The sequence below is a fragment of the Numida meleagris genome, chromosome 21, assembly GCF_002078875.1.
Source record: "Numida meleagris isolate 19003 breed g44 Domestic line chromosome 21, NumMel1.0, whole genome shotgun sequence".
NCBI classification, from domain to species: domain Eukaryota; kingdom Metazoa; phylum Chordata; class Aves; order Galliformes; family Numididae; genus Numida; species Numida meleagris.
The window spans coordinates 60207-76347 of record NC_034429.1 but is presented as its reverse complement, the minus strand read 5'-3'; the positions used below and the strand labels follow the sequence as shown (position 1 = coordinate 76347).

Below are 16141 nucleotides of genomic sequence, written 5' to 3'. Positions count from 1 at the left end.
TTCCCCTTTAATATTCCCACCTGAATATTTCCTTTTCCCCCCCTTAGTATTTCCCTTTTTAACTTTTATATCCCCAATTCCGCGCACAGAGGGGAGAAGGACGGCACGGGGACAAGGCGCTGTAATCAGGTACAGCTTTAATAAATGTACACGAGTTTACAGCTCGAACGTTTCTTCATAGTGATTACCGGGAACACAGACATCACGCCCGGAGCGCGACACAACTCCGTCCATTTGCAGCCAGAGGTATTGCCACGGCCCTACAGATCGGAGACCCCGGGCACCACCAGGGCCAGGAGGAGAGCAGGAGACCCCCAGGATGGGGACAGGGGACCCCCACCCATCACCAAGCCCCAGGATGAGGACAGGGGATCCCCTGCCCATCACCAGTCCCAGGATGGGACCAGGGGACCCCAGGACACCTCCAAGCCCTGGAATGGGGACAGGGGACCCCAGGACATCGCCAGCCCCCAGAGGAAAACATCACGGCGGTCAGTGGAAACTTCGAGCCGTGGCATATTTTTAGGAATACTGACACAAGGGATTGGGTTTCAGGAATGTGTTTCAGAAGCGGAACGAGATTTCACCGTCAAGATACCTGCTGTAAGAACGCTTTGGAGTCTTTCGGTGCACGGAAAGGCCTTAAATTAACACCGTGAACACACACTCACACACACACACACACACACACAAAGAAAAAAAAAAGAAACAAAAATTCAACTCCCCAACACAAGAGTCTTTGGTGGAAGCTGAGTTAAAGTAACCGATTCTCACTTTGGAGTGATTGAGAGTTCAGCAATTAAACGGATCTCGCTCGGCCGTGCCTGACTGAGCATGGATGATTGCTGACGCGATGGGCGAGCTCCGCGCACACCGTTCCCATAGGGGAGGTCAGGAGCAGTCCCGGTCCGTGCCCTCGTGCAGATGTGGCAGTGAGGCACGGGGAGCCCAGCACGATGCTTCTTCCTTTTCCTTTTTGCATGCAGATGCTGTGATTGATGTCTCTAAGCGCATCACTGACGTTCAGTTGGCAATGGGTAAGGACCGTGTCTGTGATTGTCACAGGACCGAGGCGTGTTCTGGGGACCCAGGGCAGGATGTGCTACAGCTTTAGGCAGGTGAAACCACTGGTTCTGCTCAGAGAACTGACTCCAAAATGCTGCGTTTAGGCCATACCAGGCTCATTTCATTAACAGCACCAGCAAGGTGGCAAAGAAAACTATAAGCACTATCATTCCACGTTCACTAGAAACAGCTTCACATCATACAGAAGTGAAATTTCGGCTTATAATTTATCATGCTGAAGCTGCTGTACTGGCCATGCAGAATTAGGAAGTCGGAAACTAGACCGTTATACAGACTAATTGGTATTGAAATTCAATTTTCTGACCACAACCAGAAGTCCCATTCCTTCATAAGTCACAGGCAGAGATGCAAACAAGCTGCTGCCCCTACCCCCAGAAATACACGTAAAACCATTGAAGCTGGCAGGATCGTTAGCTTCTGGGGCTCTGCGTAAAGTGCTTGCGGAATACCAAAATCCCAGCTGGAAATCCAGCCCAACTCGACCTGAATGCGCTTTGTCCCTTCATCCTGTGGCAGTGCAGGGCGGTGAGGTCTGAAGGGCAAGAGCTGGGCAGTGGGTGAATGCATCTCCAGCTATGTTAGATTTCATTTTATTTTTTCTTTTCCTAAGTGCGACTCGGATGTGGCATTGTAAGAAGTTTCACAGATTTATTCCAAAGGCAACTTTTCAAGTAAAAACCGAAGGAAAGTGGAGAACCTAAATCCAGTTAGCAGAGGTAATACCTTGAACTCACACCTAGCAATACCCTGCACTTTTGGGGATATACCTGAATGGAAAACCCAATGAGAATGAAACAGCATCAACAACAGCCTCAGCTTTGCTGAAGACACATCTCCAGGGAACCCAGAAATCTCCCTACAGTACTTACTGCTACTAACAGCAGTGAAGGAGCACAGGAAAACAACACCCTGACAGCCTCCCTGCTCTCAGGCGTCCCAGCTTCTCCCTGCCCTCCAGCAATCCCAAGGCTGAGCACGCCCAGCAGTGGCACTTGGCTCACCTCTTGCAACCAGAGATGCTGGAGGGGAGCTGAGATTGGGGCTCTATTTGTCCTTCCTGCTGGCTGGGGCTTTTCCACCCTCCCCTTCCTGCTGGGCTCCAAATCAGCAATAACCCAGCAAAAGTGTGTGCAGCGAAAGGGAATTCCGCCCTGAAGCCTCAGTGCAAAGCTCCAGCTTTCAGGATGAGGATCAAATTCCCTCGGTAAACAGACACTGCAAAGCTTCCAAGGGATTCAGTAGAAACTACCAGAGTCAACAGAGATTCTTCCACAGATGTCAAGCCCTTGAAAGTGAAAACCAAACGCTTTTCTTGGGAGATATCCTGCAGCACCAACACCTGTTGGACAGGACCACCACACAGTGACTGTGAGCCCCAACATCTGGGTAATTGGAAAGCAGCCCACACTTACAGCCTTTGCTGGCCTGAAATAGCACTATTTTTCCACCAAACACTGCATAAGGATTCACTACACCAAAGGCAGAACAAACAGCAACAAGCTGCCTTTCTCTTTGGGAACATGGCAGGAAGCACAAAGTAGCTGAAATACACCAAATATCAGCAGAGGAGAGCGAACAGATTTTGTTTGGGGTCATCTTAGCCGAGAAAAGGTAGAACTGATAAACCAAGAGCCAAGCTCTCTGCTGGCATACACCAGCTGAACCGGATTGCAGCCAAGGCCAAATGACACCAAAGGAGGTATGCAGATCAGGACAGCCATCCAGTTGTCTTCACAATACACTTTTCCACAGGACGTATTTTTAACGTCACAATGCACAGCTCTGTCCTTTACAACACTAAAAGCAGATCTCTGGCTCCTGCACTTTGGGAAATCCCCCAGTTTTGATCTTTCAATTTTCCACATAACAGCAATGGTAACGGCCCGACAGATCGCCTTCCTGCAGCTTTAATTCCTCACCTGGAGTGTCTGCACGATCAGCAATGGAAGGCACTGACATACTTCATGCATCACACACATCTGCGCTGCATGAACCTGGTGCTGCCTGCATGGTGTGCACAAAACCAGCGACCACATGTGTGATGCACATACCCCGGAGCTGCCAGGCTCCCAGTCACCATCAGCAGCAGGAAATGTCACCTTGCTGTCCTCCAGAAGCCCCAGCTAATGGGAAAAATCTCAAAAAGCCCTGAACCTGTGAAATCACTTCTTTGCCATAGCACCAGCCAGTCCCGCTTGACTTGCTCTGTAATTAATACGCCAGCTAATTTACCTTGTAGTGCCTTTCCCTAGCCAGAGCCAGAAGGTATGGGATACTGCTGACAAAATAACTTGGGGAAGGCAGTGAGAGGAGGAAGGGAAGAAGTAACTGAAGAGGATATGAGGATCCTGAGAGCCAGGCGTTCCGACTAGCTAACATAACTTAAAAATGGTTCAACTATATCACTGCAAATAGAGTTCTGACTGAAAAATAATAATATACATATATATTGCTATGTCATCCGATTCAACAAAGAGGTTCAAGGTCCTGTGGGAGGCGTTCTGCTGGGAACACCCCCAGCTCACAGCACATTAAGGCTTTTGCTTTGCTGCTTTGGAAGGAAATGGCGCTGAAGCAAAAGGATCGGCGGCGGGCAGCTCCGTAGTCCTGGCAGCCAGCGGGGCAACGGAGACAGAGCCCGCTATCGCCTGCCTGTTGGTCTGAGAAACCACTTTGTAAGCAGCGATGGGTTGGACATCGAGACCAGGCCCATCTTCCGGGCTGTAGTGACGGGAGTACTTGGACAAGGCCTGCGGACGGAAAGGCCGGCTGTTGGCCACCGGGCCCAGCGTGCATTCCTGAGGGCCGGCCTGGGCTGGGCTGCGCTCGCCGGGCTCTGGCTGCATGCCTTGAGGAGGGCTGTGCTCCTGGGCCTCCGCTGCTCTCGCAGAAGGAGGAAGGTTGGTCAGCAGAGAAAAGCCCGCTGAAGGATACTGCGGCCTCACCGAGGGCCCAGAGACCACCGCATCCAGGCTTTGGAACGCAGGGGTGGTTCTGTGCTGGACGTCGGCTGCTTGGCCGAGGAACGCGAGCGGTTCCTTGGGCGCGCTGTGAGACAACAGCTCCTCCATGCTCTTCTTTTTGGTGAATGGGGCTCTGAGGAACACATCCGCTTCCTCCGGGTGTTGGAGAGCCGCACTGCCCTTGGAGATGAAAGGAGCTTTGGTGAAAACATCCGCCTCATCGGGCGCTTTCCTCGAGCTGCGGAAAGGAGCCGTGGCAAAGACATCGGGTTCGTTAAAAACCTCCCCAGAGTGCAACTGGAAGGCGGGGAACGGCGTCTCTGCGGCCTGCGTGTGGGGATGCTGCTCCCTGGAAGCCTCCCTCCTCTCCCTGGGTCCGGCCTGCAGGAAACCTGCGCCCGGCCTGCAGCTTTCCTCCTCCTCTTCTGAATCCAGCAGCAAAGGCCTGGAGCCACTGCAATCCAAAATGTCCCCTTCGTGGTCTGTCCCCTCACCTTCGCTGCTGTAGAAGGAGCTGTTGCTCGAAGGGCCGTCGCGTGCGGCATAGTCGGGCTCAGCATTGGGCTGTGTTTTCACCTCCGGCTGAGTCTTGTACAAGGCAAGTCCATCGCTGCCAGCGGGGCCTTTGCAGAGATCGAGAGGAACAGCTGGAAACAAGGCAGGATCCCTCTGCAGACCTAAAAACGCAAAAGAAGAGTGTTACTCAGCAAGCTGCCATCTCCTTAGTCGTAAAGAAAGATGAAAAGTACTTAGCACACAAGAAATGTCATGATATTCGGATTTAAACCACCACCACACATGGAAAAAATGGGAAGGAGAGGGTAAATGAAATCAAACCAAAATGCCAGGGAGGGTATTTACTGCACGCAAAGGGACGCAGCTCAGCACTGCTTCACAGCTCGGGGACACGTTTTCAGGAGATGGAAGATGTCTGACAGACAAATGGGCACACTCAGCACCGCTGCACGGGGGTTCTGTGCCTCGCACAACCACAACCAGAGAGGTCTGCACTTTGCCACGCTGCTGCCTGGAGGGAGGCCCCAGTTCTTGTCATTTTATTCTGCTTATCAACTCGGGAGCACCCTACAAGCAGATGCACAGCTTGGCACTGCCTCTTGGTGCAAGCCAGCCCACAGCTACGTGGAATCGCACCCGGGCACAGAGAACAGGCAGAGATGCCTTCCAATCTGCTAAATGTCAGCCTGCAGCTTTTAATGAATTCTGGTAACTATAGCAGCACTATTTTAAACCGCTGCAAGACAAGTGATTTTAAACAATCCATACCATGACTGCAAATGAAGTAGCTAACATCACTATAGCAATCTGGCTTGCTTCTTGCCGGTTTAATAGGACAGTGCTTGCTGTACTCTCTTCTCCAGCTACAGGAGCCCAAGATGGGGTTGGTTTTGGACTCACGACAGACAGAACAGAAGATATCTTACCTTCAAAGAACTATTGGCAGGTTAGGAGTATGTCATTGGACTCATGTTAGCAAGAGGATAGGAAAAAGCACGTGAGAACTAAGCAGTACGAATTGCAGGAAGAGCAGGGGAGGTGGCTTGGTGCTCACTGGCCAGCAAGGCTCTACCCAACCGCCCCTGCTGTGACAAAACAGCACTGTCACGCCCCCATAATAACACTAATTAATCTGCCCCATTAAATGGTTTGGATTTACGCATCTTTTTTTTTTTTTTTTTTTTGGACAAAGTTAACCCATCTTCAGCCGCTTCTCAATTAAAGACACAGCACTCATTCATTAGGCATCAAAATCGTTATTTATTGGGAAACTATTCACTTTGATACATTACACTGCTAAATAAAGACAGTGTAGATATGTGAACATTTGGTAAGTTACTCTACAAAAATACTATCTATCTTTCCTGAAGCCCATGTTGCCAGCAATGGCTTAACCTCAGATACTAAGCTCAGTTTGATTACAGGACTGATAGGTCTACAGTGTTTTCTTCTTCCAGGTTATATGTCACCAGGTATTATCAAGGGATTCTGAGCTTACAGGGAGAAACAGAGCAAGACCCATTGCCACACCATGCAAATGCCTCTGAATTAACCCAGCCCTCACTGAAACGCAGCATTCACAAAAACAAGAAAAGGAAAAATGTGTTTATCACAGAGAATGTTGCAAACCAACGACCCAGTTCTCACAAGAACCGGGCAACCAAGTCATTTAAATAGAATTTTCCTTTTAAAGAGTTGCTTGCATCGGTTGTGCCTATATTCACACAAGCAACGACAGCTGGGACAAAGTAAGAGAAGGGTTGACAGGTTTTAGGTTGGTTTTGGACAGCAGCAGCCTCTCCAAATTTGGAGGCACTGTAGGACAGGCAGAATGCCTTATTTTGAGAAAAAAAAATCCCATTGTTTTCTTGCTTTCCTGCCCATCATAAGTGAGAAGAGCTTGGAATACTTGTAAACAGTTTTCTCCCTTGCTACAGTGCCAGCATTTCACTTCAGCTGGGCACACATCCCATCAGACAGTGGCTTCGACCTTTCCTCTCACCACCAATAACCTCCTACGTTCGGATGCTGGAGTACATTTGTTTTTATTCTGCGGTTAGATACCAGGCAATTATCTGAAGAGAGGAGCAATTCCCCAATTATATGCAGGCAGTTTTATTACTAAGGGAGAACCTCAGTGACGAACCCACCTCTGCACACCTGAGCACACCCTGCCCTAGGAAAGGTGTGCGTAGAAGAGCTTCTGCTTCCAGATTACCTGCAAAGCCCAACAGAATAGGTCACAATTCTACATGCAGACAGCAACCTGAAGGCATCACTTACAGCCTGAGCTATAGCACCGACACACAGGGCTCCCATCTTTCATGGAAAGCACCACCCAGAAGTGGCAAGGTACTGAAAGAGCTGATGGGTGAGCTGTAAAACATTTCCTCTCCCTTTTACAGGGGCTGCAAGGAGGCAGAGCAGTCACTGAGATGATCTCACTTCTGGACCTGAGCCTGAACCACCAGGGGAAGGCAGAGACATTCCTGGAGCCTAATGCTGCTTCTCGACCAAACAACTGATTCCATCTGGCTGAAGTCAGGAAGGTCTCAACAGCACACGGTAACAGGCAGCTAAAAAAACCTGTACAGTTACTCCTGAGCAAGATCACTAGCTCGGCTTTTTAGAAGGGTGAATAGATTTCTCATTCCTTCATTCCTGAAAGAGCGAACAACCAAAATGCTGAGGCTCTGTAGCACCCTTTCCACATCACAGGACAATTCAGGCAGCAAAATGAAGTAGTTTTACCCAAAGTTGCTGCACAGCACAGAGGGAGCAGCTCCGGTGTCCTTCATTTCCAGAAATAAGGGATTTCACGCTCTGGTTTTGGCACACTTTGCATGGCGCAAACAACTGTGCAAAGTGAGGCAGGGCAGGAACTGAAGGCACCACTTGCATGCACTAACTGCAAGAAAAATGCAGGGAAAAAAATTAGCTCCCTCCCTTCTGCATTTTGTGCTGGAGCAGAGTTAACATGCAGCGTCCACACCTCAAAGAAGTCATAGGGATGATGCAGAGCAGACCAGTAAGCCTCACCCACTGAGCACTCCCCTATGTTACATTTTCTCTTCCCCAACACCCAGGCCAGGTCCTACCAGCTGGTACCACCTATGAGAGTTCTGAACCAGGAACTGTATTGGCTAACAAGAAAATAACTTACTTTATACAGACATGCGCACACTCAAGACACTCGTGCAGCCATTCAACTGCTGGAGCCCACATGTTCCACTTTGTGCATTTGCTTGGGTAGCTCCAAAACTTGCTCAGCTGCCGTTGGTCTGAACGGCATCCATTTCAGTAACATGATTATTTTTAATATATCAGGTTTTTTAATGAGGTGGCTTAGGAAAGCAACTTGAGAAGATAACCTGGGAGGCTTCAGGCTGAAGAACACAGTGGGGACAGGACCTCTTGAGCTCCTCCAAGTAGGAATATGGCCACTACCATGCACTTAGAAGTTCCTCTCTAAAAACAACGTTTAAGTGCAGGTGGTCTGCCACAAAGCCACCAGTGCCAAGACTCCCAGAGCCAGCTCTCAGACTTTGCAGCACGCCCATGTGGTCAGGCTGCACAGCTCCTGCAGCATGGGCCAGTCCTTCATTCACCTCCTGTTCCAGCAAGTTCCAGGAGCCCAGTGAAGATGGGGGCAGGCAGAACTGAGGACCACAAGGGCCTGGTTTGGAGGCAGCTGCAGCTGACACTGGGTAGTCAGAGACAAGATCTGCCCATCTCCGAGTTGTGGGAGGCCCACCTGCCCCACTCCCATATAAAAATTAACCACCCCAAAAGCAGAGTTTATTCTTGCATCTCGAGCATAGCCCTGAGCTGAAGGGAAATTGCTTTGTGTACTGCAGTTGTGTACCAGCAGGAGGATCCATCAGAACAACCAATGCCAAAAGGGACACGAAGGCACTACAAGCTCAAGCCCAGTGGGAGTGAAAGGCTCCTCCCTGACCCTGATGTGAATAAAAGGTACAGGAGAGAATCACCCTGCTGCTCTTTGCAGGCTGCAGGTTTGTATGACGTAACACCGAACCTTACAACCCTTCAAAAGGAGGCAGGAAACATTTCCCACAGCTCCAAACAAGGCTGCAGCCGTAAGAGAACCATTTTTTACACTGGGTCAGGAATAATGGTGCCAAATTTCTTCCACGTGGACCCTGGCTGAAAGCTCAATTTGCTCCTTCACAGCAGCAGCTTGCACACAAATTCCTTAGCTTGTGAGCAGCACACCAACACTGACCTGTTGCCTCTAGGAGAGCTTAAAATTAACCCCATATATCCATCCCCCCCTTCATATTTCTCGCATTTTTCATTCATTTAGCAAGCATGTGGCGAGTCTTCTCTGCTGAAGCAGGTTTAGACAACATCTCTAAACACACGTGCTTCCGTTGTGTTGTATTTCCCACCCAGCTCCATGAACGGCTACTTGAAAAAGCAATAAAATGAACATTCACATCTGCTTATTTAATAGCATTATTAACAACCCAGTGCATTTATATTTTTCCAGAACCCTTGAACAAGTGCCATTAGATTTAAAATCTTAAACATTCTTTAAAAGTACTTTAATTCACAGAAATCTTTGTTTCTAATATACAGTAGATGGTTACTTTTTAAAATCCATTCTCTTTTCATATATTCTCAGTATCTGACTATACAATAACTTTCTATCTATAACATCTTCATGTTTTCCAGTCCAGCTTGCCTGTGCTTTAGGAATATAAAACAAAAAAATAATAAAGTTCTATCCACAATTTTACTAAGGTCATTTCCATAGTTCTCATGTAAAGCTTCTCTTGGAAAGTGCAGTATACACATGTAATGATACAACACACTTAAGCAATACTTTTATTATTAAGTGTAGGTTTTAAAAGAAGAGTAATGTAGAGCAGACACGATTGATGGTCGTTCTATTTACAGAATTTGTTAAACTAAGTGTTGGGGGGGGGGGAACAGCGGAGATACTGGAGATAGGAAAGGAGGAGTCACAAACTTGGATTTCTTTCCTTCTTAGCGAGAGGTCATACATGTTTCAGTCGTTCATACTTTCACACATGGGAAACTGCACTTTTTACTAATACAGCTACATACACATACACAAGGTTAGCAGTAAGCTAGTAATAATTCCACTACAGAGGAAGAGTCCTCCTGTTCAGAAAGAGCTTTCAAATACAAGATAGAAATTCCGGACTTCATGACCGTAAGCCCATGAAAACAAGTTCAGCGTACCCAGCTAGTAGACAAACCAAGCGTGTAAAGGGAAAAAGAAAAGGTAAAACCCATCGAGTTGGAGCAGCACTTATTTCAAACCACCTGAACCAAGTACATGCTTGATCCACAAAGACCAAAGAGTGGAATAAAGCCCACAGTAATCTTTGTCTACAGAAAGAGGAAAGGTTCCATACTGAACTGGTTTGCACTATATGCAGTTACAAGAGAAAACGGGGAACCCAGGACAGATACCAGATGCTTGACTAAAACCAGGAGTAAAAATAGACAAACAACCGTAGGACAATTTGTTCCATACACCATTTACAGCAGGTCGGGGGGGATTTTTTTTTTTTTTTTTTGTTTCCGAGTCAAACACAGAAATAGTCACAGAAAATACACCTGCTGCTGCCACAATGCCCTTTTCAGCCTCGAAAAAAAGTCAACAAAAAGCTAATCACAGCCATACTCACATATATTTGGTTCGAAATCTTGTTATATTTCACTTCGGATCATTTTTGCAGCTTTAACAATCTGGTGGCTTTTTTTTTTAATTTTTTTTTTTTTTTTTTTGCTTTTTTTTTTTTTCCCTCCCCCCCCCCCCCCCGCCCCAAGAAGCACAGTCCATTCACAAGCAGGATTGTTAAACAGCAAACCATGAGCTGGGGGCAGTCCAGAAAACTCTCTTCATATGCACCATCACCAGAGGTACTAGGCAAGACTACTGCAGGAGAATTCAGTGCTTTTTCCTCCTCTGAAGCATATGCTGGCAATGGAGAAACACCAGCTCTCCTAACCTGCTCTGTGCAGGAGAGGGGCGTCCCTACTGATTTCACCTGTCCCCTTCCTCCTGCCCGTTCCTCAGAAAAAGAAACAGGAACCGAAGAAAAACCAAACCCAGAAACACAAACGCAAAGATCGGAACACAGTTTTTACGCACTACTCTAAGGAGAAAGGAGTCTGTTGTACAACAGGGATCATACATCGGCTACAGTTATCTACATCAGTTATAGTCAGGCTTTCCATGGTGCTATGTGTACATCTCAGCAGGGCGGCTAATGACGGTGCTCCCTTTAGACACAGGCTAGCAGAGAGGTGCAAAGGAACCACAGCAGGTTTTTACCAGCTTTAGAGAGGGCTACCTGGAGAACCGAGACAGAATCTTTCCCGGGGCATGGGAAGACAGGGAGAAAGGTGGGTGACTGTCTCCTGTTGGCAAGATTTGTTTTTTTTCTTTGAATGAAGGGGAAAAAAAAAAAGAAAAACCACAACAAAAAGAATCACAACTGAAGGTAACTCTTCTGGAAATGAAAACGGAAGGTTAGGTACGTTACAGAAACTGCGTCTGCTACTGTGTCACTGCTACAGGTCTATGAGCTGATCCACCAGCAGTAAAGACCTGGCTATGTTGGGAAGACTGGACTCAGAGCTTCCACTGTTGTTTCTAGAATGCCCACCTGAAAGTGTGAGAGATAGGAATTCAGTATTGAACAGGACACACACACGACAGTTTCAGATGTTCAAGAGCAAGCAAGACAAAAAAAAAAGTCAAAGCAAAACATAAAACTTGCTCAAGCTCTTCTCATTACTTGCATCACGATAGCAACAACATTCCCTTTGCTTGCTCTTCCACCCTCTCCCTCCCCTCCAGACCTAGCTTGCTAGATTTGCATAGAAAAACATCACAGCAGCTTCTCTGCCAAGGGGAATCTCTACAAACCATTTCTTTTTCCCCAGTTTACATCTAAGCTGCAGAATTCTGTCCTTACTATAGGATCTATAACATAACCACAAGCACTCTGAGTGGAAAGGATTGTTCAAAGTTAGACATCTTGAAAATTAGTTGCTGTTTTAAGAGCATCTTTTGAGCTTCCAACCACTTCAGGGAGAGTTGAGCTTTCTATAATTGGTGCTTTGACACTGAAGGGAAGATGCTCTTCTTTATTCAAGGTAGCCTATCTTGGCCCAACTTTGGTAGAAATCTTCTCTGACTTTCAGCCGGAGCAGAGTTTCTAATGTCTGAGAACATTTTCTAATGGGCATCAGTCTTTGGAAGCTAGCATTAGATGCAGAGCAGGTGTACAGCACACTCATGCTGTAAACGAAAACGGCAGTTAGGGAAGTCAAAAAAGGTTCTACCAAACTGAAAAACATAATCAGACAAAAGGAGCTCTGTAGTGTGTTTTCAAGCCTATGCTAGCATACCAAAAGCTGGTAAAGCCTTTTGATGGCTTGACTGCACAGAGAAGATCCATCTGACTGGCCATACTGCAAACCACCTGCCTACTCAGCAGAATCATGTGTTTTAGGGAACCAGTGCTGTTCCTTGGTTTCAACCTTGCTTAATGCTACAATTGTTTGCAGAGATCACATTAATATGATGTAGGTGACAGGAATGCTGTGAAAGGACAACCTTTGCAGTCTGTGTCCTAAGGACTAAGAACATTCAAAGCTCTTCAAAGGAGGTGGGTACCATCTACCAGGCTTTTCACGCTCAGTTCCCACAAGCACCTTTGAAAACCACCAATCAGAAATGAAAAACTAACTCTCTTCCAGCAGGAGTCTCGGGGTTATAAATGGTTCTTATCACTTCCCTCTCTTGTGCATCATGCCAAGTTCACTTTAAAGTTAAAGGATCTCCTTCCACTGGCCTGAACAGTAAATAAGAAGCTTGGAGGATAAGAGTTTGGCACTGTACTTTAGCCATAGAGGTATTGGTGTGCCCTGCCTGGCAGACTGGCAGGAATTAATTCATGGGACCTGAAGGTGCTTGTAAGTCTACAATCTCTTTCTGGCCGTGCAACCTTTTCACAAATAAAGGATCTAGAGACACTTCAGGGCCAATACAAATCAGAGGAAGACTGAGCTCCCTAAATACTGCAGTGGTAATACCTTATCATTTGTGATTTGCATTACTTTGTGCTGTAGTACCACTGCCCCAGCATTAATTTATGTTCATTGTTTCTTTGTTTTTTCTTTCCCTTTTTCACACCCAAATCCTGGCTTACCTTGTGAATTTTTGGATATCAACACTGGAATTGGGTCAAACTCATCTTCTGTCACTTTTTCAGAGCCCTCAGGAGCATCAAAGCCTGCTATCAGGTTAGTATCTTCTGCAGCGTAAAGGAGAAACAGAGGTATAGAAGCAGATAGCAGAGAAAGCTGGTTAGAATTGCCAAGAAGTGTTAGAATATCTTAACGTTTTCAGAGACAGGGTTTAGAAGCAGGAGTTTCATTTAAAACGTGAAATAAAGTCGGTAAGTCTTCGGTAAAGAAGGTAAGAAGTAAAAGAGCCAATTAAATATTAAAGTCGAGGGGGAAAAAAAAAACCCAAAACTTGAACCAAAAGGCAAGGCAAGTCATGAGAACCAAAACAAAGTTTAGCCAGTTCAAAGGCTCAACAGCTGGCATAGCTCAGTGCTGTGGTGAAAGGACTTAGGGTACGTTATGTCATCATCTCGTGGCCATCAGATATAGTGCACTTTGGTAGAGCGATGTGGCTCTCCAGTTACCAGCTCTCATGCACAGGGAGAAGGCAAGGGCTGGGAAAAGACACAGAAGGAATTCCAGTCATCTACACGAGGCAAAACCCCTGAACTTTCACCCACAGGGATAAAAACAAGTTCAATATAGAGTCCAAGGAGCCTGAGATGTAACTAGACACCTAGAGAGACTTTAAAGGCAGCTCGAGCAGTTCTGGCACGTCATTCCATAGATTTTAAACCATGCCAACAGGAATTAGACCCTCGGTGAGAGGCTTTCAGCCACCTCCACTGCAGGTCAGACACTGATCTGCCTTACCAAGCATTCACAGACCTTCAGGGACTTCCACACTCTGACTGCACCGCTACTAGTTTCTTCAGACATCTAAAATACCTTCCAAGGTCTGCTTCTCAGGTACTACCCGAAGTACTACTGAAAGCATAGCAAGGCCATGTACAAGTCAACGGTTTCCAAGGAACAGGAACATTCCTACAAGACCACGAACAAAAGTCCTCTACCAAAAGCTGACAAATTCGAGTTTTGGGTGATGCAAGGAGCCATCTGTGCAAGCATTCTGTCCTCCAGAGGATCAGATTCAGGAAAAGAATACAGATTTTATAGAAGGTTAGGGTGTGAAGCGTCAAAGACATTTCATCTTATCAGAAAGTCTTGTCATCAGTGTCTCTGGAGTTACATGTGGCTCTTTACGACACACCTGGGAACCTCTGCAAGCAACCTATTTCCATCTCACTTCACTTGTAATTACATTTGCTCATACCCCTGGGGTTCGGTGCACAAGAAGCTATAGAAGGAAACGCAAGTTAAGGGATCCTGAAAGCTGAGAAAAACCTCAGCACCCCTAGAACACAACAGCCCAGGGAAGCATAAAGGAAAAGGTGCTCAGCTTTGGCTGGAGCATCAGTCCATGCCCAAAATGTGGCTGCTTTCTCAAGTGCTCACGGTCCCACTGATAACTTGCAGCACCGCAATTCCAAAGGCTGGCTGTACCACCAGTGCTTTACATCAAAGCCAAGATTGGATAATTAAAACAGAAAAAAAAAAAGCAGGGAGAAATATACATAATGGAAGCACCAAAGCTATGAAAGCAGTGCGTGAGGAGAAGCCATGAAGTAGCTTGGGATGAGTTTATGCTTTGCCCCCCTTTCCCCCTCTCTTCCTCCCTACACCACACGGGTGAAGTCTCACTTTCCCAGGCAAGCGTGAGCCTCTCACCCCAGAGGGCTCAGCAGGGCAGCCTGGGAGTCACGCAGAAGCCTGTTAATTCGTTTTCTCATCAAGTCACACCAACAATGTTTTGGCTTTGCTGCGTTCCAGACACGGAGCAATAACTGCTCAACATACATTTGAAGCCATTTACTCAGAATAAAGCGGCATGGAAGAGCATTATAGCAATGAGCAATTAGAACAACTGCTTGTTTAATCCCAAAAGCTCTATGAAAAAAAACACAACCTAATTTTGAAGTGTCATCAAGTGTAAAAATGGATTACAGACTGTTTTTACAGCAATTCCTCTGAGGAGGGATCATTTTCTGTTGCTACAGGGATACTTACCAAACGAGCAAAGTAAAACCCACTGCTAAGGGGCACCCATGGTTAGCATTCAAGCTCTGGGCCTGTCTTTTCAAGGCAAAAGATAGCACAGAAGTTCTGGTCCTGCTCCCAGTATTCACTACAAGCATGGCTTGTGAGTCTGCAAATGTTTGTCATTGTCCTCAAGGGACACACGCACACAGTTCACAACTGCTTTAACCCACGAGCGTGCCAGAACGGAGCAGGAAGAACTGACCATGCAAGTCACATCAGCCGAGAGCTCTTCGAACTATTCCAACTACACCATAGAGAAGGCCCAGATTTCAGCTGGATGCTCTGCAGCCTGGAAAAAAAGTCATCTGATTGAAGGTGACTTCCCAGGGTTGGGACAGGGAACAGAACTCAGAGCACAGCACGGTATTTCGATAGTTCCCCTATAAGCCCAAGTAATCAGTCCCGTAAGGGCTGAGCTGCAACTCTTAGGAATCATCACACGCCGTCTCCTCCTCCTCCACAGCTCTGCTGTCTTGTGTTAGTGTACAACTCTAGCGTTTCTCAGCTGGATATTGTACTTTAGACTCTCATTCATGTTTGCTGTGACACTGCAGCTGACTGGAGACACTCCGCCTGCTAACCTCTAAAAATACAAACAGCCTCCAGATCTGAAGGGGCTCAGTCACGTGCTACAGACACGAACACTGACAAACAAAACACGTTCCATTGGTTTCAGAAACCTCTGACACCAGCACGGATCCTTATCAGGCTCACTTCCAGTAGCAAGGCATTAGATCACATGTGCAAAAGGCAAAATGAAAGCGAACTCGCTCACAAACCTGAAGAAGGGCTGCACACAAAAGCCTACAAACTCAACCGAGTCACTTGGTCTTGGGGAAAATACCACCCCTCCACATTTACAATCAGGCTGGACACTTCGATCTGTACTTTCCCTTTAGTACTTCAGTGAGCATTACAAGTTTCACTGGCTTGGGAAGAAAATAAAACAATGGCCTGGAAAAAAAAAAGCCACCACCAGAACATGGGTCATAGCACGAACTACAATCAGCTTCTCGCTTCGTGTCAGGTAAAGACCCAGTCCCAGGGCTGGTGAGGATGAGAGGCAAAAGGAACAGTTTACCTTTATGGGGCTGAGCCGTGAAAGCCACAGGAGCAAACTCGTCCAAGAGGTCAGCAGCAGGGTTAGAAAGCAGAGAACAGTCAAGTAGAGAGTCTTCCCCAGTGAGAGAGTCTGAATCCAGGTTAGCATCCCAAGGCAGCCAGGTAGAACAAGACACAGACAGCGTTAAGCTCATGTTGGCACAGCCCTATTCCCA

General features: G+C 46.9%; 1 protein-coding gene across 15 annotated transcripts in view; it reads right to left on the bottom strand.

Moving 5' to 3' along the window:
- The window catches only part of AAK1 (AP2 associated kinase 1), a 67417-nt gene continuing 51396 nt past the window's right edge, over positions 121 to 16141 (bottom strand). For 8 of the 15 annotated variants that reach the window (XM_021374731.1, XM_021374729.1, XM_021374733.1 and 5 more), the window contains 3 exons: positions 15946 to 16056; positions 12785 to 12889; positions 121 to 4726 (listed from right to left, as the gene is read on the bottom strand). In XM_021374731.1, coding sequence (XP_021230406.1) covers positions 3618 to 4726; positions 12785 to 12889; positions 15946 to 16056 — 1325 coding nt within the window. In that variant the 3' untranslated portion in view covers positions 121 to 3617. Of the gene's footprint in view, positions 4727 to 9016; positions 11872 to 12784; positions 12890 to 15945; positions 16057 to 16141 lie in introns of those variants that run through there. The other 7 variants (XM_021374737.1, XM_021374738.1, XM_021374739.1 and 4 more) reach the window with 5 other exon arrangements.